Source organism: Periplaneta americana, chromosome 11, assembly GCF_040183065.1.
Source record: "Periplaneta americana isolate PAMFEO1 chromosome 11, P.americana_PAMFEO1_priV1, whole genome shotgun sequence".
NCBI lineage: Eukaryota > Metazoa > Arthropoda > Insecta > Blattodea > Blattidae > Periplaneta > Periplaneta americana.
In genome coordinates this window covers 36,904,919-36,932,759 of record NC_091127.1, presented here as the reverse complement: position 1 = coordinate 36,932,759, position 27,841 = coordinate 36,904,919, and the positions used below count along the sequence as shown (strand labels likewise).

At 35.0% G+C, this 27,841-nt stretch overlaps 1 protein-coding gene across 3 annotated transcripts in view; it reads left to right on the top strand.

Annotated features, from left to right (window-relative positions):
• Positions 1-27,841, top strand: part of LOC138708934 (kinesin-like protein KIF19) — a 214,816-nt gene that overhangs the window by 81,428 nt on the left and 105,547 nt on the right. For all 3 annotated transcript variants that reach the window (XM_069839309.1, XM_069839310.1, XM_069839308.1), the window contains exon 3: positions 16,763-16,870. In XM_069839309.1, the coding sequence (XP_069695410.1) occupies positions 16,763-16,870 (108 nt within the window). The remainder of the gene's footprint in view (positions 1-16,762; positions 16,871-27,841) is intronic.

Sequence of the window (27,841 nt, the reverse complement as noted above, 5' to 3'; positions counted from 1 at the left end):
AGTTTCAAATAAAATATTTCCCGTGACTTAAATATCATAGGCATTAGGACGTTAAAATTAAGATTTTATATAACATACATTCCATTCTGTACCGATTTATGATTTATGTGTAATAGATCGTACACAATTCACCATTTCTGCTTGGACGCTGGCATAAGCCACTGCAGATTATAATGCAAGTTTTTCTCCGAAATTTATTTTTCTAAAATCTACATTAGTTCAAACTTTTATATTCATTTCATTTAGTATTCTGCCCAAGGGCATGCCTTTCACTGCAAATCCAGCTTCCTCTAATCTTTCCTACTTTCTACTTTCCTCTTTGTTTCCTCATATGTGTTTGCAGTTTTTCTTGGAAAAGATAAATGCGGTAGCTTCCTATTGCTTTCCGCACACCACTCTCTCTTTCGCATCTTAAAAATATCCCGGGGGGGCTCCAGCGTGGAGGTGAGAAGAATTAGGCCCTCCAAACTTCACCGAAATAAACTTTATATTGCACTTTCAATTTCAAAATTTTTCCACAACTGATTTATAAATAAGTTCATTAGGAACAAAATTATAAATTTATTACAGTACTGTAACACAATCGATCATTAATACCATCAACTGTCACTAAAATAATGTTGACTTAGAAAATTAAGATTATGTACTTATAAATATCGTCGGTTTACAAGCAAAACTTACTTACTTATTTACTTACGGCTTTTAAGGGACCCGGAGGTTCATTGCCGCCCTCACATAAGCCCGCCATCGGTCCCTATCCTGAGCAAGATTAATCCAGTCCCTACCATCATATTCCACCTCCCTCAAATCCATATTAATATTATTCTCCCATCTATGTCTCGGCATCTCCAAAGGTCTTATTCCCTCAGGTTACAAGTAAAACACATTAATTAAAAAATATTACTTCTGAGAAAAAGGCGTCGTTAAAACTTATAATATTGCTGGAGAGTCTTTTAAGTGTAGTGTAAATATTCGTAATTTAAATAAGTCGTATTGTATTGATTAAGGCTGGTTGAGTGGAAGAGAAGGCCTTATGGCCTTAACTCTGCCAGCGAAAATAAAACATTCTATTCTATTATATTCCATTCTATTCTATTCTAATGTACAATGCATATGAACTTAGGATTGGAAAATGAAAATGCTTAAAGAGAAACAACTTACTAAAAATAATAACATTTTGAGGATTTAATTTTGTCAGAAGAAAAACATATTTTTCTCAAAAGTAATAATTTTGACTTATTGTGTTTTGCTTGTAAACCGACGATATGTGTATATGCCCATTAAATTTTCATATAGTCTATAGTTTCGTGGGCATGAATTTCAATATCTCGTTGCAAGTTTTAGATCCCTTGATTAAATATTTGTAGAGATATTAAATTTATATCTAACTTACCAGGTCATCTCAGAAGTCTTCTTCTACGAATCTTCAACTGATTTGTCTTTGAATTGCTAGGCAACAGGCGATTGTTTATACGTATCTGTTGTAGGTATTATTTTGAAACACGTTTCGAGAAAGCATTTAACTGCGTATCTATTTATGTTAATATAATACCTATTACCTTCAGATTTTCATTCTAAATTGAAATTCGAGTGCTTCTGTGTTTTTATTTCTTTTAAAGCATGAGTGCAAAATCAGCAGCTGAAGAAATACGTGAAGTGGAAAGAAAAAGGGTGGCCAATACTAGCATCAAAACTGGTTTACGCGATTCAGTGATGGAGGCCTAAGCCTTGAAAATAGACTTCAGGAGGATCACCTATTCTTGAGAATGAGGCAATATCCAAACTGGAAGAGCAGTCACTGGCCAGTAACATTATCTGCCAACTCTTGGTGTTTCTAATGCCACGGCCACGGTCTGTCGCAACTTCATCATTTTGGATTGTGTTTAACAGCGACTTTAGATCCATACGAATTGATCTGAGCATGGTTATAGGTAATGAATCTAATAGGGCTACATTTAAAATTTCTATTTTACCGTTTATTTTCATTCGGACTCTGAAGCTGAACAAAAATAAATATTATAGAGCTATCTTCTATGATGATTGTTGTTGTTGTCCGAAGACAGGTCTTAACCTCACAAGTGATACGAAGAAGATACAGCTTATGAGGCAACTAGGCCAGGAGATAATGCGGTAAAGTGGCCAGTTCCTTTCCCCTTCATTTCATACATCGCCTACAACAGTCCCATCGCTCTTATTTCCGGCAGCCAATCACATTTAAACTGTGCGTCTTTTCATTCGCTGCTGATGACGTTATGCACTTCCTAAGCCTCTATAAATACTTATTATAATCGCCCGCCATTTTAGCTCTTTCGTTGGCGTTCGCACAAAGCACACGAGGACGTTATTTGCCGCTCAATTATTTGCTCAATTACAGTGCGTTTGATTTATTATCATAGGAGCTACGACATGATAATGTTTAACGGTGCGGCAAATAGATTCCTCGTCTGGTAGCTCGGCAACGAAAGAACAAAAATGGCGAACGATACTACCTACCTAGACTTTATAGAGCCTTCACTACCTAAGGCGTAAGCAAAGAGGAACAGTCAAGCCGGAAATAACAGCGACGCGACTATAGCTTCATATTACACTAGTCAGACTTCAGATGCACACAAACTATCATTCTTCCTCTGACACATATCGTCAGTGAGATGTACTGCCTGACAGTAGATGTACATATCAGCCAGAACCTCAACCAGAGAATCTACGATGATTAATAAAATTATTGTGTGTCCAAACTTTGGTGACTTTATTAGTACATTATGCAACGAGCCTATAATGGTAGTAATTAAGACGAAAGTATGTTTGTTTATGAAACGAGCGCAAACGAGTTTCATAATTTTCATGCGAGCGTCTTAATTACCATTATAGGCAAGTTTCATACGACTTTTTATGCTCGATCATATTTCTAACTTGAAATGATTCAAAAGTAGATCATGTTATGGTTATGTAAGTGAGTAGCGAACTGACCTGAATTGTGAGATGTGCGCAGACGCGAAAGTATTGATTTTTTTCCGAGGCCGAATGTCATTGACCTTGATATAACGTAGAAAATAAGATGAACATTAGTCTTGATATAACCTGGAAATTGATTTAGAATTGAAAAACGAGATGACAAATTGAATTTATTTGAATATTATTTACAATTAACACTAATTATTATAGTAACAGAACATAACCTTCTGCGACAGTATTGGATTTCCAGCCTCCGTGACTTTTTGCTAATTGTCTTTCGATTGCATATCCGAGAATAATCGATACTTGCGGTTTTATAATGGTACAATCAGTACAAAGGTGATTTCTCATTGGCTCAACAACTGAATTATAATGAATAGGTGTACATTAATGAGGTGCATTAAAGGGCTACTACCAGGTGTATAATTACTACATTTCGGCATGGTCGAGCATAAAAATATTCCTGTTACATACAAATTAAATTTAGAAGACATTGAAAAACTACTGTTTTTAACGGAATACAATAAAATTAATCTCATTTAATTTTCTGAAAAATCAATAATGTAATGTTTACAATAAATTATATTGCACAGTTTATTCGCTCAGTCTTGTTTAGCATCCAGTCTTCTGCTCATGTAGGCTCTGATCTCGAATAATATATTATGTAGCTTCTACAATCCTTGCAGTTACATTTCTTTCTTACTTCAGCTGCTTGCACTAGACGCAAGGAGAATTTTCGTGTATTGTATCAGAGAAATGGGGTCTTGCTTAACATTTGCATGCTATCACCATGCAAATGTCCCGCTTGGCTACAATGTTTATCACGTTCATTAACGTCTGGTGCCTTGCATAAATTCTCAGAAACCAGTTGATCATGAAAAGGTTATAAGTCACTGCTATTAACTTACAAATCTATAGCGGCTTCTGGAAAAAAGGCGATAACGAAAATGTAGAATGTGAACTTTTTTGCAAAACTCCCGTCTATAATTTATTCAGAAATTCAAAGGGAAATTTTCTAAACAACGCAACGCATGGTTATCACTAGAGCCCGAAAAATTTATCTTTAACTGACTAGCAAGTAAAGAGATCGGTTTGGAAGTAAATCCCGAAAAGACAAAGTATATGATTATGTCGCGTGATCAGAATTATGTACGAGATGGAAACATAAAAATTGGAGATTTATCCTTCCAAGAGGTGGAAAAATTCAAATATCTTGGAGCAACAGTAACAAATATAAATGACACTCGGGAGGAAATTAAACGCAGAATAAATATGGGAAATGCCTGTTATTATTCGGTTGAGAACCTTATGTCATCCAGTCTGCTGTCAAAAAATCTGAAAGTTAGAATTTATAAAACAGTTATATATACTACCGGTTGTTCTGTATGGTTGTGAAACTTGGACTCTCACTTTGAGAGAGGAACAGAAAGTAAAGGTGTTTGAGAATAAGGTGCTTAGGAAAATATTTGGGGCTAAGAGGGATTAAGTTACAGGAGAATGGAGAAAGTTACACAGCACAGAACTGCACGCATTATATTCTTGACCTGACATAATTAGGAGCAATAAATCCAGACGTTTGAGAAGGGCAGGACATGTAGCACGTATGGGCGAATCCAGATATGCATATAGATTGTTAGTTGGGAGGGAAAAAGACCTTTGGGAGGCCGAGACGTAGATGGGAGAATAATATTTAATGAATTTGAGGGAGGTGGGATATGATGATAGAGACTGGATTAATCTTGGGCAGGATAGGGACCGATGGCGGGCTTATGTGAGGACGGCAATGAACCTGGGGGGTTCCTTAAAAGCCATTTATAAGTAAGTAAGATATACGAAATACGAGTAGTTTACTAGACAAAAAGAAGTTTCTACACATTTTGGGACGTAGGGCCAGTCTTATTTTGCCTCTTTTTTTTTTTTTTTTTTTTTGCTATTTTAAAGGTTAATGCCTTATTTTCCTTTTTTTGCGTTTGTTGGATATTTTCTGTTATTATGTATATATTAAATAATCAGAACAAGGAAAAAATTGTTCGAATTCCGAATATATTAAAAATAGACTACAAATGAAAACTATTTTTTATTTTGTAAATGGAGCACCTGTTACAAAAATTAACCAATATTTCAGCAAAACGGGAATCTCAATTGACAATCTCACTCCGCATAATAACTATTTATGTATCAAGTACGCAAAATAAGTCTTTAGCGGACGAATTCAATGTTTTTGGAAAATGCGTAAGCCGAATACGAAAAGGATAGACTAACGTTAAAGTATTAAGCAAATAATATGTTGCTTTATACAATGTATTCCTCAATAGTACAATAGATGAAACTTCACACACATACACAGTTGTGTTCCCAATATAGTTCGGAAGGAATGTACTGTAGTAGACAGTATTTTTAACATAAAGTTTGTAAGAATGCACGCTGCGCCCAAAATTTGTTTTGTCATGCACACTTCCTCGTCCGAAAGATCTGGTAACAAAAGTGAAGAGAGGAAGGAGGAAACTGAGAATGAAGGCACTGACATGGACAACCACTGATTGAAAAAGACTGTAAACCCTCATCGAAATTGATAGTTTTCTCTTAAAATCTCCATTTTGTTCATGCCCCTTTCCTTCATCTTAGTCAAATTGCAGGATTTTGCCTCCTCTCTCCGAGATTTGCAGAACAGTTATTGAAACAAGGTGACTTCTTCTTCCATGGCGCTACATCTCATGGCCGAGACCCGGCCTCCTCAAGAATCTTTCTCCACCAGTTTCGAATTCCCAGATTTTTAGCATCTCCATTCACTCCATCAATCCATCTTCCTCTTGGTCATCCCACTTTTCTACATTCTTATGGTTGTATTACTCGTATTCTTTTTGGAATGGCATCATCAGGCACTCTTTGTACATGGCCAGCCTATCTTAATCGACCAAGCATCATAAATTAGACAATATCAGGTTGAAACAAGGTGACTAATTTTTAAGAAGTTGTGGTTCGAGTAGGCTTACTTCGAATAATATTGAAATGTCATTTTCTTTTAATTTCATTTCATTTGTCCAGCACTTTAAGAGCATTTTATTGATCATTTTAAGTAGATTTGGAGGTATCAACATCCTCCCCATAATAATAACTTATTTTTCATAAGCCTACAACATCAATCACAGTATTTTGTTACTTCATATATAATGGCAGTGCAGTGTTTGGGAGTACGAAGGTAAAAAAAAAAAATGTAGACCTACTTTGGAGGTAGCTGGCAAAAAAAGATTGAATGCCATTGGTTTAAAACTCAGCGCCATTGTCATCTACCAATCTTTGGACGCCCAAGAGAGACATCTACTGCAGCGAAACACAGAATATGTGATCTCAGGGTCGATTTATCCCAGAAACTGCAACGTATTCATAATGCGTGTGTTCGATTCATTTGTAATGTCCGCTACTACGATCACATTTCGCCTTCTTTCGATAAATTATTGTGGATCAGGTTAAATGAGAGGAGAAAGTTACATTCCCTTTCTTTTTTATACCGAATTTTGCACACCTCTACTCCCTCTTACTTATCTGTCCAATTCTACAGTCTTTCTCGGTATCATAACTTAAATACTCGATCACAATATGACAACATGCTAGAAATACCACTGCACACATCATCTCTTTATTCTTCATCTTTCACTGTTGCTACTTCTCGTCACTGGAATTCTCTGCCGCCTGAAGTCAAGGGCTGCCGAACTTTAATTTCTTTTAAATGTAAATTAGAAAACTATCTTATGAGTTGCCAGACATAACGCGTTGCAGATATTTAATGGAATGTGTTCCACTGTATTTATTTATTTTTTTTTTGTTTCTTATTTTTATTGTGTAATCATGTGAATCATGTTTATTTATCACTTAACACCAATATGTGTCCCACTGTGTTGTTTTTTATTATTAATCTATCTTTTTGTGTACATTTTATTCAATTGTGGGTTTCTGGTTTAATTATGTGAATGCTATTTAATTGTAATCTAATACTAATATATGTACTAATGTGTTTATTTTTGTTTTTACTGTGTACATTTTTATTGAATTATCGGCTTCTGTTTTTATGTGATTCGTATTTGATTCTAACAATATTAATATGTATTCCACTATGTTTATTTTTATTTTATGAGATAAATTTTTATGTAACTACCTCTTTTGATCTCATTATGTACCTAAATTGTATCAGTATGTAATTACTTAATTCCGATCCAGTTGTATGTTCAACTATGTAAGCAAGTTTTAATCCTGGTTGAGTGTAAGAGAAGGCCTTACGGCCTTAACTCTGCCAGGTTAAATAAAGTCATTATTATTATTATTATTATTATTATTATTATTATTATTATTATTATATTTTGTTTTTATTTTTTTTTGAAACGGAGACTGTAATGAAAGAGGTATATTTTGTACCTCTTATCTTGCGTCTTCTGGAGAGAAGTAGTTTACCACCTTACTCTTTGTTCTCTTGTTACAAGTGTACTTCAATAGGACTACTTCGATAACAATATTGACCCGTTTCATAAATATGTAAAGAGCTTTTATAAACGTTAGATTTTTCTACCCTGTTTTGTATAGTTAGCAATTCGAGGCTGATAATAGTCCAAAAACATGAGCTTAAACATTGATTTTCAATTATGATTTATTTATTGTAATAGCGAAAATATTAAGAAAATTTTGAGATTCTAATCTGCGAAAATTGACGTAGACCTACAAGAGGTGGAACACACCCCTTTCACCACGGTTGTAAAATGAATAGCAGAAATGCTAGTCGATAACAGCTGAAGTGAAATGTGCTAGTGCCATAAAGATATGTGGCAACGATAAACGTTTTGAAAGTATCTCGTAGGCATCAGTATTATAAAAACGACTGTAAGTCATGCTTCATTAAGTTCCTATTGTCTGAAATTATTGCGTATTTGCTCTTGCACAATTTAATGAACCATTATTTTTTTCATTACGGCACTCGTCCACTATGCTGTTCACGTGAACAAACGCACGGTCTCTGGTATGAAATTCGCGGTTAGAGTTCGAATACCGCTTAGGAAATATATATTTTTCTGTTGTTTACATAATGATCTATATTGCCTTATTGATGTAATTGATCTTGTTCTATTGGATCCCACAAAGTAAATTCGTAATACCAAAGAAGAACAAAAAGTTAACTCGTTTATATTTTCTCTGTATCTTTCTCAGTCTGTTTTCAATTTAAGTGGCTGGCCAAATATGTAGCCTTATAGCATCTTCAGTACTGTGCTTTACTGCCCTACTGTGGCCCGGTTTCTTCAACCTTTGTTAAAACGCACCTAACATAGCATTATTAACTAACTGTAAGTTAAAAGTATAAATTGCTGTTAAAATATTCCGTTTCTTCAACTTTACATATCACATTTCAACATTCTGTTTGTTAACTCCCTGTTAGGATCAAAGATTCTAGAGTTTAACCATAACCTATAACCAAGTATAATGTCCATTCTGTTTTCTAGACTCTGATAATTGAGATTCTCGCTTATTTGCGTTGTTTTATTCAGAGAGGATAGAAGTCTAACATAGCATTAATTAACTAACTGTGAGTTAAAAGTATAAATTGCTGTTAAAAATATTGCGTTTCTTCAACTTTACATACCACATTTTAAAATTCTGTTTGTTAACTCTCTGTCAGGATCAAAGATTCTAGAGTTTAACCATAACTTATAACCAAGTATAATGTCAATTCTGTTTTCTGGACTCTGATAATTGAGATTCTCGCTTATTTGCGTTGTTTTATTCAGGGAGGATAGAAGTCTAACATAGCATTAATTAACTAACTGTGAGTTAAAAGTATAAATTGCTGTTAAAAATATTGCGTTTCTTCAACTTTACATATCACATTTTAACATTCTGTTTGTTAACTCTCTGTTAGGATCAAAGATTCTAGAGTTTAACCATAACCTAAAACCAAGTATAATCTCAATTATTTTCTGGACTCTGGTAATTGAGATTCTCGCTTATTTGCGTTGTTTTATTCTGAGAGGATAGAAGTCTTTCTATTCTCTCAGGTTTGATTTATGCGTCTTTCCATCGTCTATATCACAGTAGCGTGGAACGCCATATTGGTATTGCTGTTGTGAAATGGAAAATACTGAAACAAAAATAAATCGTGGGACTAATTTCTCTTCGTTCGAGAAAAGCCTTCTGCTCAAAATAATTCCGCAGTATAACCAATTATTGAGAATAAACAAACAAACGGATCTACATTGAAAGCGAAAAGTGAGGCTTGGCAGAAAATAGCCTATACTTTTGTATGAACTTCTGTTCTATGAAATCATTGAAATCATCCGCTCTGTTTATGTATTCATGGATATCATTTTCTAAGTAATCAAGATATAGAAGTTCAGCACCTAACGCACCAGGCATACTGAATACTTCTATGCTAACAAAGTGTAAAATGACTTAACTGCATGAAATTGGGCAGTTAAATTAACATGGGTTTTAACAGCCTGTTAGTACTAAGAGTAGTTGAATAAATGCTTCAACTGTTAAATTTACAGTTAAAATGGAATAACACACTATTATAATTTAACAAAAGTTTAAGAAACCGGGTCTGTATGTTATATTCGTAGTATTGGTAACAAGATCGGGGCTACCGGCGTAACTCAGACGGTATACGCGTAGGAAATGGTAAATTGAGTCCTGTTTTCTAAACCGAGTCCCTGGTGCTTACAGGTAATATGTAAACTGAGTCCGGAGCGTTAGTAAGTGCTATGTAAATTAAGTCCCGGGTGTCAGAAGGTGTTTATGATTTATATAAATTGAATATTAGCATTACCAGCATTTTAACATTGCCCAGGAGAGACAACGTGGATAGTCCCTCAAAAATATGAACCATAAGTCATTTAATTTTGCCAGCGTTTTCCGATAAATTGGAGAGAAATTGAAATTATACTGCTTTAAGAAACTGAAATCTTTATATTATGCCGTTGACTTGTGGGCTCACTTTCTTTTTTACTACTCTTTTCTCATTATCTTTCCAATTTTGCTCGTGGCACACGATTGAAAATGACTGGTTTACTGCAATAAGTATTGTTATTGTTTAGTCAACTGTCCGAAGAAAGGTCTGAATCTCACAAGTGATGCCAAGAAGGCACTACTTATGAGGCAACTAGGCCAGGAAATAATGGTGTAGGGATCCTTTTCCCCTCCACTGCATATATCGCCCACTAACTACATTACACTAGTCAGACTTCAGATGCATACAAACAATAGGTATAAGTTAATTTCATGAGAGATTCAGAATAACCTAATTAAAAATATTCGTATTTAAAGAGAGAAATAAACACTAGCAGCAGTTTCGCAGAGCTATTGACCTTCATGTAGCATATATGGGTATATTGCCAGTGATCACGTGATCAACGTATCCAAATACGTAGCTTTTTGTTAACCTCTATATATTGATCAATGTTGTAATTTCACGTGACAGTGGACAATAAGTAGCAGTATGGATGTCAGTCCTACGTGCTTTCTGCCTTTTCCCCCAACGAAATGCGTCTGGTACTCATCTCTGTTAGAGGCTGAGTGAACGGCAGGGTCATGTGCGACCGGAAGAATTAGATCAATCAAAAGATTCATGACTAGAGCAGTGCAAAGGGAGCAGTTTTTCGACACAACGGCAACAGGGCAAGGGTTGTAAATTCACCTTGTGTACCCGCAGAGGTCTGACTCTGCGGTACACAGGATAGCTGCAAGCAGTAGGTACAGCTTGGTAAAGCAAACGCCAATACTGAAGGAACATGAGAATAGTTCGGTTCTAGTATTACGATGCCTAAGGTGGAGAAAATTCGTTCGGCGAAGTTTAAGAGACTTATTTCCGAATATGGTGATATTTTTTGTTGCAGCGAAGATAAACTATTCTGCAAATTGTGTAAAATATCAGTTTCAGTAAATAGAGCATGTAATATTCTAAGACATGTAAATAGGGATGTACACAAACGTGACCTCATGAAGTTCAAAAAAAAAGGCGAAAAATGTGAGCAGGGTCATAGTTCTTCATCCGTGTTCCATGAAGAAATGTGTGATGCGTTTTGTTAAGCATTCAAGAAGATATGTCCTTGTGTGTATCTCTTCCTCCTTCTCCTATTCTTACTCGATGGGGTTCCTGATTGAAGGCCTGCATTTATTACTGTAAATATTTCGACCAGGTCCAGAATGTTATTCAATCATTTCATGTGAAAGATGCATTTGCAATACCACTAGCCCAACGTCCGTTGGTTGATTCAAGCATAAAACAACAATTGGAATACATTGAATCGAATTACGGGTTTATTCGTGATTGCATAACAGCTTTAGAAAAGTCTGGTACAAAACTGGTTGATCAGTTTTTCCTATTGTGAAATATCTGGAAGAAAGTGACTCAAGCAGACGATAAAATTGCTAAAATAATATCTGCGAAAATAACAAATATGTTGAAAAAAATGGTGGATATTATAAACTTTGCAAGATTAGTGACAGTATTTCTGGAGATAAGGATTCCTTTGAAGAACTAACAGAAGTTGAAAAAAAAATGTTGTACAGGATTTTACGTATGCCCCAGTTGTTTCAACAGACGTAGAAAGAAGCTTCTCCACATATAAGGCCATGCTATCAGATAGACGATAATCGTTTTCTGTTAATAACTTACAAATGTCATTTGTTGTGCATTGTAACAATATTTGGAAGAAAAGTGATAACGTATAACATGAGCATTAATAACTCACACTCATTGTAAGGAAAAGAAAAAGACAAAAAACAATAGTTCAAGTGCTTTTGCGAATAGACAATCATGAACCCGTTACAAATAAACAGTGATTTTGTTTGCGTTCTGTATGAAATCATACATGTAAAGTATATATTATTTGTTTAGGATGAAATGCTTAATTAGTTTTGCAATTTTGATATCTTATTAAAGTATCTGTAGAAAATTAATTGCAGAAACGTTAGGGAACTGTGTCATTTCTATTGTGTCGTCTGTACTTCAACACATCGTTACATGACCGTCGCTTGTACACAGGGAACACGCCGAGTAACGTCGGAACCCTTGCTATGATGCCATTCTGTCATGTGCTCCGTCTGCACCGCTCTATTCATGACCCTGTCAGGAATCGCACCCGCTACCTTCTAAGTTGTAAAACAATCCTTAACCACGACGCAAACCAGCTTACAAACCAAATAACATACGTTATTTCTGTTAATCCGTCAGACTTGAATTTAATATTGCAACAGCTGCAGAAACATGTTTATCGGTTATCTGAGAAGAGGATAAAGGGGTTGCGTGCAAAATTGAATTTCCTATTCGTCGCTTGAGCGGGAAGAGTGTTTGCTAAGTCATTCATTACTCTTCAGAGTTGTTTACATTGTTGTCTTTTATGAGTAGCCTAGTTGGCGAGTAAACGTCCTATAAGGAAAAGATATGATTTTTAAATCGTTAATTTTGCTGATACTGTTTCCGGTGGAAGCTAATAAAAGTACAGTAAAATGAAGTACACATTAAAGCGAAGTTAAACAACGCTTCAAGGTTGCAGAGTTGTTGATAACGAAGTTGCAATCTGTCAGTTTTTTTTAAATTAATGTATTAACCTTCTTCCTATTTCTGTAAGGTAGCCATGGTGGCTCACAAGCAAACATTCTGATGGGGGCAGATAAAAAAGTTATTTTTTTTTTCTTTCATCGCGTTAATAATGTCAAAACAAGTTATACAAATTTTGGCCACTCGACCGCAATTACGAGGGCCGTACTGTTCTCCAACCAAGAGATAAACCGTGAAAGGAATGTGCTTACTATTGCGTCATCTATTGGAGCGAAGTAGATAAATAATATTAGAGTTATAACGTCAGTTTAAAAATCATGCGCTCTCCTGCATATGTTATTTCCTGTATGGAGGGATTAAAAGCCCAGGAGATTAACCGTGATCTAATTTTGTAATTAGGATAGTATAAAAATGTGTATATCAGTGTTATTGTTTGTGCTGTGAGTGCTAGCCAATAGAGATACGAGTACCCACGTGTGTGACCTTATGACATCTTATGACATCAACATTCATTCACAGTATCACCCCGCTCCCTCTCATTCCCTGAAGACTTTCTCGTGGTTGGAGTACAGTAAAAATAAGTTCGCCAGGGGCCGTTAACAGAAAGAAAACACAATTTCATTGAAAAATTTATTGAAACAGACGCAGCAATTATTGAGCTATTTTTCAACATATTCCCCACCGGAATTGAGACATTTGTCACATCATGGGATCGACAGAGAGGTGCAGACGGCTGTCGAACGCTGGTTGCGATCCCAGGCGGCTTATTTCTACAACACAAGGATACAAAAATTGATGCCATGGTATGACAAATGTCTCAGTTCCAGTGGGGGATATGTTGACAAACAGCGCAATTGTTGTAGGCCTATCTGTTTCAATAAATCTTCCCATGCAATTGTACTTTTTTCCTGTAAACGGCCCCAGGGAAAATTACTTTCTGGACGGCCTCGTAATTGCGGTCGAGTGGCCAACATTTGTATAAGTAGGCTACTAATTTTGACATTATTAACATGGTAGAAGAAAAAAATTAACTTTTTTATCTGATCCCATCAGAATGTTTGCTTGTCAGTGTGTAGATGTGAGATTCATTAGAGTTAGAGAGGTTCGAAATTCGGCACCCATTATTTATTTTCTTTTTGCCATGACATTCTTCGTTTAAAATTATTGCTTAAATTAATTTAGGCATGTTTTCATTTGTTTAATAATGAAGAAAAGAAGTTGTTGCTTCTGTCTTTATTGCAATGTCTTACTGTGAGCTATACTGTTTCAACATTATTAGTTTATCGGAAATCATCTTTATCTGACTGTTGGGAAATAATCATTAATGCAGTATGAAAATGATAGCATATTATCAATTGTGGAGGTTACGAATAAATCCGGTAATTTCAACCGAAAACAAAAAATGAGATTTTTACGGCTTCGGTAAGTTTAGAGATGTATCTTTGTGAATATATTACTGTTTTTATTCTAACTCAGTCATTTCCATGAGAAACACTATGTTAAAATCAATATATTCAATCAAAACCGCATAATTCCATATCATAACTTACTAATGCCGAAAATCCGCTGTCTGATTGTGTATTTCAGAATTTTGTTTGGGTTATTCTTTTTTTTTTATAATTTAGCATGTAGAGTATTATTCTTTACTTTTATAATTTTCTTACATAGGCCTATTGTATGTTTCGTGATATTGTTTGCGCCATGTGATGAATTATCACATATTTTTATTATTATTTTGTAAATAATGTTATGTAATTTTTATAATTAACACACATTACTATAGTTCACATGCTTTCCTAATATTACATTAATAATAATCAACGAAAGATTATTTACGTGTACAAGTATAGGGTCCGGCATTTGGTTCTGATGAGTTTCAACATACTATTGTAAAGGGACTATAAGCTTTAAAAATTAAAAAATAACACAATTTGTAGCTTTAATAATGCCATTTATTGGAATGTCTTCATTTTTCGAAAATTACACATTTCAAGTGATCCTCTTGGCATCTTATGACCTGTTGTAATCTTACACGAAAATTGTTCATGACACTTTGCAATAAACCTGGGGTTTCGTTGATTTCTTGCACTTCAGCCTGTATCCTGTTCTTCAGATCCTGGATAGGGTGTGTCCCCACAAAAAGAAGTCAGGAGCTGTTAGATCTGAGGATCGAGCCGGCCAATTCATATATCCAAACCGAGAAATTATGCGTTCTGGGAAGAAGTTTCTCAACAATCGCAGTATGTCTCTGACAGTATGGGCCGTAGCCCCATCTTGTTGAAACCACATGTTATCCCTGTTTAGTGCGTCTCTAAGAGTGCTAAAAATAACATCATTCTTACGCACTTATCACAAAAATTGTTACAAATCATACGACTTTAGGAACTTGATTCTTTACAGTTTAATTTTGCATCCTAAGGTACAGTCATAAAGAATTTACAAGAGTGGTGCGATTTATAACAATTGTTGTGATAAATGCGTAAGAAAATGTAATTTTTTAGTTAAAAATAGAAAAAAATTCGTACGAAGCAACTATGGAATTCATAACACTTTTTAGCTTCAGAATAGTAGCTAATTATATTCATACACATTTCGCTAGACCGCGCTACGAGCGTGCTAAACTAGCCCCGGCTATAGACTGGTTACTTGTACAGGATTCATATCATATTATATCTCTAACACTGGTTTATGAATACGAAAAACGTTAGTTCGCTGATCATCCACCGGAAGGCCGCGCTAAGAATGTCTATGAATATGGCCCTAAATGTCTGTAACGATACCGTTCATCATTCACCATAACAGCTCTCTCATTTCCATCTTAGAAAAAATAGGGACCAATTATGATTGTAGCAGCAACAGCACACCATTCGGTCACCCTCAAAGCAAGAATGTTTCAAACCAGACCGCACTCTATCCAGGATCTGAAGAACAGGATACAGGCTGAAGTGCAAGAAATCCGCGAAACCCCAGGTTTATTGTAAAGTGTCATGAACAATTTTCGTATAAGATTACAACAGGTCATAAGATAGCAAGGAAATTACTTGAAATGTGTAATTAAAAAAAAATAAGACATTCCAGTATATTTCATTTTTCAAGCTACAGACTGTGTTATTTTTTTTAATTTTTAAAGCTTATAGTCCCTTTACAACAGCATGTTGAAACTCGTCAGAACCAAATGCCGGACCCAGTATTAAGTCCATCTAAAATAGTAATATGCGTTACAAGAGCGGTATGTTGAAGTTTTCATGTTCGAGGAAAAGTTTGAAAAAGCGAAACGTAGTTGAGCAAATTTGCAAAACAAAAATATCTATCTTCAACATAGTTGCTTTAAAATGTTTTCTGTGTTTACTATTTTCCAGCAGGTCGTGATATAGGGGAGAGTCGGGTAGTATCGGACATCGGGTAGTATCGGACAGTGCGTTTCTTTCATCTACCAGCATATGGTAGTACCTGAATGACATGGTTACGTTTCTCTATGCGACATCACAGAAACGTAGCCATGTCAATCAGATACTATCATCGTGTGGTAGATGAAAGAAACTCACTGTCCGATATTACCCGATGTCCGATACTACCCGACTCTCCCCTACGTCTGTTTTTTTCCCCCAGTCTATGATGAGTCTGGAATCTTGTTGATTTTTTCACGGCTTCCTTAATGTTACTTGCATCACGAATGCAGTAACTTTAGTGAGTTTTAGAGTTTACTTAATTTTTGCAAATATTTAAAAACAATAATTAACGGTGCAATTTAGGTGAAATTGCAGTGGTAAGTTTCCAATTTATAATTATTACTATATTGAACGTCTCTAAAAATAATATGTTAAAACCCTAAAGCAGTAAAACCAATATGTCACTTAAGCGGTAAGGAGAGGGAAATTGTTGTCTGTGTTTGGTTGGGAATACTGAATGTGGCATTTTAGACTTTCCGCGGATTGGTTTTGTGCGGAAACCAAGCAAATACGCACGATCTCGCACAAAAAACTTGGTTGCCACACCCTATTACGAGGGTACCAGGAGCATAACTGCCGAGTATGCTGTATAAGAATGTGTCACTTGTTTGAATAGATTATTCACAAACAAATTAGGTATTCCAAAAGACAGATTGCTTTCTGAGGCAAATGTAGTGCTCTGTGACAAACATTATGACCCACCGGAAGTAAACACGCAATATGGATCAGACTAGACTTTCACTGGTAGATCGATGCTAAAGGTGACTGATGAGTATTTATGTAGGCCTCCAGTTCCTTCACCCCACACTTCTTTGTGTTGCAGATGGTTGTGGTGGAAGATGACGGTGATAAGAATGACGTCCTGCGCCAGAAGAGGGGAGGAGAGAGACAGTATGTGTACGATGTGGTCTTCGGTGAAGATTCCACACAGGTTAGAGAATACCAAAATACTCGTTGTACACGAGCACTAAAAACATGGTGCTTCCTAACATTGGAAAAGTAAGAAATTTACTTGATAAGGCGACCTTCCACAACTTCAGGTTGAAACGCTCTTTAAATAAATACATACACTGCTCCGTTGATTTAGGAGAAAGCCAATGTGTATCTACTTAGATGTAAAACGCGGAGCAAGTCCCCTGCAATCGGCAAGCATCATGTTTAGGTAAAGCATGAAAGTGAAGGAATATTATGGACATTAAAGAACCGATCATACGGGAATGGGTATTTGAGTTGTTAATTCACAAAAAAAAGTGAGTCTGATAGAACGTTAATAAAAATTAATTTTATTTTCTAGATCTATAAAGTACAGGGACATCATTTTATTTTTACTAACATTTTTAATATTAACCTGGCTATACCTTTCTATTAACGATTGAAACAGGAAACACCGTTTGCTACCCCTTCCACGACTGGAGTTCGATGATACTGGCGTAAAATACAAATCACTTTACTAGGTATAGAAGGGAAGAAAAGTAGTTCATCCATTTATGTAAACTAGGAAATATCGCAATTTTGAGTTTGATAATTTTCATTAGGTTTTTGTTTAATCAAAATACAGTACTGTATTAACACTTAGTGTTTTTACACACGAATTGAGCTATCCATTCGGACGTATTAATTATGCAGTGTATATTGTACTGTTACAGCACATTAGCGTACAATATAGAGAATGAAGTGAAATTGAAAAATAATCATAATATGAATATTTAAACACATTTTTGAAAATGGTGGCCTTTCATTTCGATACAGACTTCAGTTCTTTGTGCATATTATCGCACTATAGACTATTGTACCTAATTCAAATTACCAGTTCCGTCCTTCGTAAGAGTAACTCATGTTGAAATAATTCTATACCTACTCTATAAAAGAGTACCTTACGTACAGTAAATTTAATCTTCACTTCTGCCCGATCCGAAAAGATAAAATTACTCAGAAATGCTATCTACTGTCCGTTCAAGTGGTTTTGTCGCAGGGTCGTAGAAAGGGGGGGGGGATCACGTGAAAGTTAATTACTTAAGGAGGCCCTTTTATTTAGTTATTTTAAACACTTGTATAATATTACGTAGAAGTCCAATTCCTAACAGAAATGAATGTTTTCAGAAAAGAGCTGAGATAGCCCAGCTACTAGACTTAACAGAGGAGGCGAACAGAAGCAGGTGGGGGAAATCGGGATGCGACGTTGGCAAACGGACGACAGTACCTGTATGAAAATATGATTGAATATTGAAAGCTCTTTCGTCACTGGAAAACGCGAACATATTTCTGGAACGTACTATACTCAGTAACTCAGTACTGCTTATGCGCCCTCGGCTCTGTGTCGTGAACGGTTGGAAGTTTACTAGTAGAAGGGGTGGGAGTGAAGTACATTCAAAAACTCAGGTACAATAAAAATTGAAGTAAAAATGAAATGATGTCCCTGTACAATAATAATTAGCTAAGTAAATAAATATGTAAATAAATAAATGAATGGATGAATGAATATTACCTTAAACTCTCCAGCAACATCCTTGATATTTGTGCCGTTTTCAAAGCGTTGAATAATATTTACTTTGCAAATCAGGCTTTCAGGTATAACTCTCTGTAAAGTTGATTTGAATAATTTCGAGGGAAAAATTGTTCCTGGGCCGGGTATCCAACCCGGGACCTTTGGTTAAATGTGCCAACGCTCTACCAACTGAGCTACCCGGGAACCCTACCAGACACCGATCCAATTTTTCCCTCTATATCCACAGACCTCAAAGTGGACTGACAACCGTCAAGCAACCAACAATATTGAGTGCATACTAACTCTGTGTGACTTAAATTGTGGTTTTCTGTTAACGAATAGTGGCGTTAATTATGCAGCATACAGCATACCTGAAAGCTTGATTTGCATAATTAACGTCACTGTTCGTTAACAGAAAACCACAATTTAAGTCACACAGAGTTATCACTCAGTGTTGGTTGTTTGACGGTTGTCAGTCCACTTTGAGGTCTGTGGATACAGAGGGAAAAATTGGATCGGTGTCTGGTAGAGTTCCCGGGTAGCTCAGTTGGTAGAGCGTTGACACGTTTAACCAAAGGTCCCGGGTTCGATACCCGGCCCTGGAAAAATTTTTCCCTCGAAATTATTCAATATTTACTTTGTCAGAAATACTCAGACGTGAACTTGTTTGTGACATGATGCCTTACCGATATGCGCAGGATTGGATTCTCGTCACAACAGGCCACATTGTACTGTTTTCTGCTTTCTTTAGACTCAAACATATTCTACTAAATAGGCGGAGCAGTGTATAGGTAACGTATATATTATAAAGGAAAAGTGATGCACAAAAATCTAGCTACCAGTACAGATTGCAAGGTACTATAAATTGCTTGAAAAATGTTATGTACTATGTACCGTTGTATTATTAGTATCTACTTCAGTAACCTATCTACTTGTCGTTAGCTAAGTCACACCTTATATTCTAGAAGGGCGAAGGCGGAATGTTTATTTTTTATTTACAAAGGTTTTTACTACAGTGAGGTTAGTTGGGGACGCTCGGGTTTTGCAGGAGCCCTTCCCCGCCAAGAGATGGCATGATCACCGGGAATAGTGCGCCCGCATTCTCGGCACGCAAGCAATGTGTGTCTGCCTGTATATGCACTGAACAATAAGAATACTACTCGCGTACAAAATATACTGACGTGGATTTAATGACTAAATATCTATTTAAAACAGGAGATTATTCTCACAATAAGTAAAACACATCTAGAGTTTAGATAGGCCTACATTTTTTTTCCCAATATTTTTCACCCAAAAAGTAAAGACCAATGGTAATTAATTTTCTCCTATTTACAGAGTTTTGAATATTTAAATTGCCTTTTTTAAAAGAAGTAAATAGTGTTTATCAAAGTGAAAATGAGTTTAGAAGTAAATAATATGATAATTTATTCAAAGATTTGAAATTTGAATTTTAACAATTAAAAATTAGTTAATATTGAAATATCTATATATATAATTTGAACTGGTAATAGAAATTACGGGAAAAAGGCTGAACGGATTTTAATAAATGACCCCTCATTTTGAAGCTTGGAACCCAACGTTTTTAAGAAAAATAGTAGTTTTCAATGAAATATCAGTTTTCCTACACTATTTTTCTATTTTCCAAAATCCATCTTTCTTCAGTTTTGAGAACTAATTGCATTTCAGCACGGCCGTGATTTCAGAATAAAACAAAACACACTACTATAAACAACAGCTATTACACGAAGGCCATGACCTGCAGGATTGCTGACATATTTAGAGTTCAAATTCAATTGATTATTAAAAACTTCAAGATTTACTAAATATCATTTACAGGTCTGATTCTGCGGTGTGTAATTTTCTGAGTACAGCTGTGTTTTGGATATTGAAATCTACAAAACTTGAAGTAATTTGATGACATTATTACCATTAGAAATGAAATTTCATTATAGTTAATGCCATGATGTGACTATTTTTAATTAATTATACATATTAATGCTATATTGATGATATGAAAGTGAAACTTTTTGGGGTTATATAAGTAGATATAGAGAATATGTTAAATTAAATCTTCATTTCTATAATTTACTGAGTGGCGACTATTATGTATATAAAACTACAAAACTTACATAAGATAATAATATTGTTATTAAAAATCAAATATTTTTATAATTATTAATCAAGTGGGGTTGGGTCTTTTTCATATACTTAATGGCGGTGAGGTTTAGATACTTATATGCGTCATTCTCTTCGGTATTGGCTCGAGAGAGCGCAAAAATTAGAGTTCCTAAGGAAAGACGGTATTACTTATTGATAAAATAAGAGGCCCACAAAATGTTGTAGTCTCTCGATCATTTCAGCAAGATCTCTTGGCAGGATAAAATGATTTTACCCTCTACATTTCAAGCTCTACATACAGCAGCTATATCAAAATGCCATGTCTATTGTTCGAAAACATAGCAAACCTGACTTTTACAGTCCACAATGACCTGAAATAGCTATTGCTTTACTCCCACATGAAACACCCGCTGATCGCCCTGACATTGTTACTTGCGTTTTCGCATTGAAACTCAAAATACGTAGGATACATAGGTTCAACAAAAAGTATTTGGCATAAAAACCATTCAGAGGGAGTATGTTCCATTATTATGGAAGCAAATAACATCCAAAATATCTGGTATTTTTTCATTGAAAATAAATCTCAAAAATTTTTATTTCAACGTCTAAAGAACTTAATTTGCAGCATTTGCTGCACAAGCCACTAGTATAACATATATTTCGGCCCTGATGTTACAACTTTTGTACATTTAGAAATGTTTGTAGGTTGTTTTTGTCTCCATGTATTACCGTCTCTAATGCCAGATTACAGAAATTAATTACGAATATAACTTACCTACTTGTTTTATACATGAACGTTGTAACTGGTCAGAGCCTATGTATGTAAACATAACAGTTCGTACGAACAATCGATTACACGGAAGAGATTAAGGAAGTCTTTGGTGTGGAAAAGTCTTTCCTCGTGCACAGAGTATATTTCAAGAATTGATTTAAAGAAAATAATGTTATATGTACATCAGTGGTTGCCAAACACCACGAAATTGTGACGTAATAGAAATGCAACCCGCACACCACTATCGCAGGGAGAGGGGTGAAGTGGGTATCTCCTTAGGTAACGTAGTGAATGACAATGCAGAGACGTACTGTGACCAAAAAACAAAAACAATATAATATTCTTCTACTTATTAACTACACACACTTTTTTCTGTGTTAACTTTTATCCTCCTCTTCATTATTTTTGTATTATTAATAAAATAAAATATATTTTTTATTTACCATAAAAAGAATGTGTACTTTACATCAGCAGATATTTGAAAAAGCCGATAATTTTTATTGTTTGTTTATTAATGAAATATTCAAATTACACTACATACGCCGAAAAAAAAATGTCGAAGTATTTTACCCCGATTAAGACATAGAAGGCGATTCTTTTTATTGTTCTTTTATTGATGAAATATTCAAGTTACAGGTAAGGGCGTGGTAGTCTTTGTAACAAGAAGAATAATGACAACGTACATTGTTCTTTTATACTTCATTTAAAATTTTACAACAAATTAAGTATCTCATATTTTTGTCATCTGCACAAAAGAAATACTGTTCCTCCCATGCTCCTTAAAATTAAGTTTTTACATATTATTTGTTTTCTGTTTTGGAAAAGATATCGAAACATATCATCCTACACATTTGTCACATTACATGTGTACGTCCACTGCTGATAAATATCTTTACTTATATCGAAGTGACGGCTGTAAACAGAGGGTGGGGGTATGATTCCATGGTTACGCTTGAGTGGAGGCAGGGGCATGTGTCGCGACACAGCTTTTGGCAATCACTGATGTACATATATTAACCAAATTCATCTTCGGTAATCTAAAACTTATTTTGACTTAATGCAACCAAGAAAAATAGTTACTACAATATACAATAACAAATGACAAATTCGTAACTTAATAGGATTTGACATAATGTTACAGTTGGAACGCGAAATGCGTCAAAACCCGAAGTTTCTAGGAAATTCTAGTTCTGACAAAGCTCTTTAGGAAATTCTAGTTTTCACTTATGCAGTTCAGTTACATCTAGAAATAACTATGACTCTTTAGAAAATTCTAGTTTTGATTAATAGATTTAGATCTAGAAATAACTGATTGTTATTAGTAAAACCCCGTTGTAACGATTTCAAGTAAAATGCCACGCATCTTCCAGTTGGTATAGGAGGTAATATCATAATACGCATTCCGGATGTCGACAGGGAAAAGATTGATTTGCGAAACCTCCTAGGAGTCGTGCTTGAGACGAGTGACGACTTGTACAAAATTGGAACAAAGGATGAAATTTTGAATAAACTATATTGCAAGTAGGTTCATTTAACTTTAAAAACTGATAGTGTATTTAGTTTTATCAACACCCGGTACATAATTTCTTCTTTTCCTATCCGAATTTGATGTACAGTAGTATGTCCTCAAATTTTCTCCACACGAGAACAGATGACAGATGCAGAAATTTCACTAAGGACTGCAGCAAAGAAAGAAGCCATCGGAAGCTTGCAAAAAAAAATGTGTTTCGAAATGGTGCTTGTGTGTGAAAAAGAAAAATTGTCTGCAAAATGTCACAATAGCATTCCATGTGGTAACAAGTGACTCGTGAGACAAAAAAATAATAATATTGAGTTCTGTAACATATTTATTTGTAATTCAACAACAACAAAAAATTATAATGTTTAAGTATCCCATAACATAATTATTTGTGTAATAAAACTATTTTGTGTTTCAACAACAATAATAGTAATAATAATGTTCATGTGCAAGTACCAATTTCCTAAAGTTCTTTTAGTAATGTTATTTCTAGATGTATCTGAATTACGTAAGTGAAAACTAGAATTTACTCGGGTTTTGACGGATTTCTCGTTCTGAAATCTTTACAACGGATTTTTACTAATAACAATCACATATTTCTAGATCTAACTTAATTATATTAGTCACAACTAGAATTTTCTAAGAAGCCATAGTTATTTCTAGATGTAACTGAATCACGTAAGTGAAAACTAGAATTTCCTAAGAGCGCTGTCAGAACTAGAATTTTCTACAAACTTCGGATTTTGACGGATTTCGCGTTCTTACTGTAACATATACACGTAAGACAGTACTCTTACCAAATTTGAACATATAGGGTGCTATTCATAGACGTTTCGCTAGCCCGCGCTACGAGCGTGCTAAATTAGCCCCGGCAATCGACTGGTTACTTGTACAGGATCCATATCATATCATATCGCTAACACAGGTTTATGAATACGAGAAACGTTAGTTCGCTGATCATTCACCGGAAGCCCGCGCTAAGAATGTCTATGAATACGGCCCATACTGTTGATGTAAGAATAAGAACAGGAGTGATGTTACCTAAGAGTGTATTTTCTTGAGAGGTTTCTCTTCGTAAGAGATATTTCAAATTTCGACAGAGAATGTGGACTAAGATTCTTGTCTAAAGAAAGGAACTTCGAGGAAAGCCCTTTCATTAAGACGCGTCTTTATTTCTTTGAAATTAGTCTCATTATCTCTCTGGACTTTCATACATCGCAGAATTTAAATAAAAATTCAAGTTCATTTATCGTTCATTTTTCACTATATCCCTTTTCTGTAGTCAGATAATTCAAGCAATTTGCACGTGATGCAATTACAGTTAACATTTTCGTGAGAAAACGTGTCGTGATACGAATCTCTCTTCCTTGTACCATCCGCTACAGCGTTAATTGGCTATAGAACCATAACTAACTTTGTGTCTCAGAAATTGTATTCTACTCCGGATGACGTTATGAAAGATTACGTTTGCCGATTCTTAATTGTACGAATATGGAATGTAGCTAATAAAGTGTTATGAAGGAAAGGTTAAAATTTGTTTCATAATGCTTAATACGTGAGAGTATTTATTATTATTATTTACTTACTGGTTTTTAAGGAAGCCGGAGATTCATTGCCGCCCTCACATAAGCCCGCCATTGGTCCCTATCCTGAGCAAGATTAATCCATTCTCTATCATCATATACCACCTCCCTCAAATACATTTTAATATTATCTTCCCATCTACGTCTCGGCCTCCCGAAAGGTCTTTTTCCCTTCGGCCTCCCAACTAACATTCTATATGCATTTCTGGATTCGCCCAGACGTGCTACATGCCATGCCCATCTCAAACGTCTGGATTTAATGTTCCTAATTATGTCAGGTGAAGAATACAATGCGTGCAGCTCTGGGTTGTGTAACTTTCTCCATTATCCTGTAACTTCATCCCTCTTAGCCCCAAATATTTTCCTAAGAACCTTATTCTCAAACACCCTTAATCTATGTTCCTCTCTCAAGGTGAGAGTCCAAGTTTCACAACCATAAAGAACAACCGGTAATATAACTGTTTTATAAATTCTAACTTTCAGATTTTTTGACAGCAGACTGGATGATAAAAGGTTCTCAACCGGATAATAACAGGCATTTCCCATATTTATTCTGTGTTTAATTTCCTCCCGAGTATCATTCATATTTGTTACTGTTGCTCCAAGATATTTGAACTTCTCCACCACTTCAAAAGATAAATTTCCAATTTTTATATTTCCATTTCGTACAATATTCTGGTCACGAGACATAATCATATACTTTGTCTTTTCGGGATTTACTTCCAAACCTATCTCTTTACTTGCTTCCAGTAAAATTCCCGTGTTTTTTTTAACCGTTTGTGGATTTTCTCCTAGCATATTATTATTATTATTATCATTATTATTATTATTATTATTATTATTATTATTATTATTATTATTATTATTATTATTATTATTATTTTAATAGTTGAATAAAATACAAAGCAATACTGAGTAACAATATCCTAAGACTTATTATCTCCATCGAATCCCTTTTCTCACTGTTTCTCCCCTTACCTTAAAGAGTAGGTAGTCTTAAATCATTGCTGGTCATAAATTCACTAATAATATTATGTTCATTATTTAAATTGTTAACGCATTTGAGCTAGTGATTTTCTTACTGTATTCCACTTATTTATTGGATTCGGAATTTATTTCTGAAAACAAAAAAGTTATTTTCTTTCAAAATGCTGTACTTCTAACCAAATATTCAACATTTCACACTGTTTTTCGTAATAACCGTTTCATATCAATTGAATTTTTAGAAGTATATACAAGTATGTACAATAAAATTTATATCGTAATGTGTTTTTTTTTTTTTTTTTTTTTTGCAATTTATTTCCCCAAATTACACTGGAACAGTTGTGAATATTTCCATTTATAACTTACTTTCTTGCAGTACCTTTGCAAAGATTTGAAAAAATGAAATCATTTACTCTTCACCCAAATAAGAAAATAAGACTTTCGTGTATAGGTTATATTCTATAGTTAAAATAGACGTATATAAGACTTTTTGTACGCTCGTATAAACTAGGGATTCGTATACTGTAATGTTTTCTAGTAATATTTTTCTTCACGAAAATCGTACCTTTAACAAGGGATATAAACATTAATAGTAATATACGTTACAAGAGCAGTATGTTGACGTTTTCATGTTCGAGGAAAAGACTGAAAAAGCGAAACGTAGTTGAGCTTTTTTAATTTCCGAGAACATGAAAACAAACATACCGCTCGTGTATCGTACATTATTTTGTGCGAAGATCGTTTATTACATACCTGAAAGACGAATTTCTAATTAGTTGCAATGAAATCTCCATGTTGGTTTCTGTTTAATGACGCCAACTTCGGAACACCAAAATATCTTTCTTCAACATTGTTGCTGTAAAATGTTTTCTGTGTTTACTATAGGCTACTCCAGCAGGCCGTGATATACGTCTGTCTTTTTTTCCCCCCAGTCTATAAATGCGAACTTAAAACAAACGGTAAGGTTATGTAATGATTTATTTTTCATTTTAATATTTTAACAATATTATTTATAACATATTGCAGTAATAACATCGGCATCTGAAATCTCGTTGATTTTTTCACGGCTTCCTTAATGTTACTTGTATCAGGAATGCAATAAGTTTCGTGGAGTAGTAGACTTTACTTAATTTTTGCAAACATTTAAAAACAATAATTAACATTGCAATTTAGGTGAAATTGCAGTGGTAAGTTTCCAATTTATAATTATTACTATGTTAAACGTCTCTAAAAATAATATGTAAAAAGCCTAAAGCAGTAAAATGAATGTCGCGCTTAAGCGGTAAGAAGAGGGAAATTGTTATGTGTGTTACGTTGGGAATACTGAATGTGGTATTTCACACTTACCGCGTATTGGTTCTGTGCGGAAAACAAGCAAATACGCACGATCTCGCAGAAAATACATTTTATCTGTATTTATTTATAGTCCCTTTAACTCCTATGTGATTTGCCTGTAGTTTACTGTTGGAAATGCTTGTTGCTGTTATACTTTATATTTCGTGGTAATTGTGGTCCAGTTCTGCATTCGCCTTTATTTAGCTGAAAATCAGTTATATCCAGCCGAGGAAAACCACGGAAAAAATCTCCAGCAGATTGGTCGGCACCGGAGATCAAACTCGGGACGCTCAGGATCTCTCAAGTCATGTAAATTCTCAAAATACAAGGATATGGACATCCGAAAATCGTCATGTGAACCATAAGACAACGCTTCAAAAAAAAAAAAAAAAAAAAGTCGAAGTCTGATCAGTAATATCCGGTGACAGAATCACTGGGTCAATTTTCTTCGAAGAGACTAAATATTGATGTGCATAAGAACATTTTCACGGACTTCGTGGAGCAGCTAGACGACATCGAGCTTACACAGGAATATTTTTAATAGGATGGCGCCACGTGCTACATCTCTAATTAATCCACGGCACACATCTACAGCTTTTTCGAGGACCGTGCTATGCCTAAAGGTTTGTGGCCCCCAAGGTCACCAGATTTGACGTCAGCGGATTATTTTTTGTGGTGCTCGCACACGAATTATCCAACCGAAATAAACATGATTGACGTAGACATGTTGAGCGTATCTGACAACATGGCGAAACGAGAAATAATGTCTCCAGGAGCATAGTGGACACTACCAGCACGTCTTGTAACTGTAAATTATTTTCCCAGAGATAATCTCTTATTTACACTTCGTTACGTTAATGTTTTTTTCTTAACCAAACAATATACCTGCTTAAAAATGGGGTATCCACTGAAACACTCCGTATAATGAGGATGAATAGGTCATTTCATGACATCGATTTTTGGCTGTGAAGAGTGTGGGGAATGTGCAGATGTCTAAAAAACTGAACATAGCACAGCGTGTTAATATTTCCATTCAAGCAAACGTTCTAGAAAAACATGTAGATTCGAGTGGGCATTAAAGAGGGTTAGAACGCCTTCCGTATTGA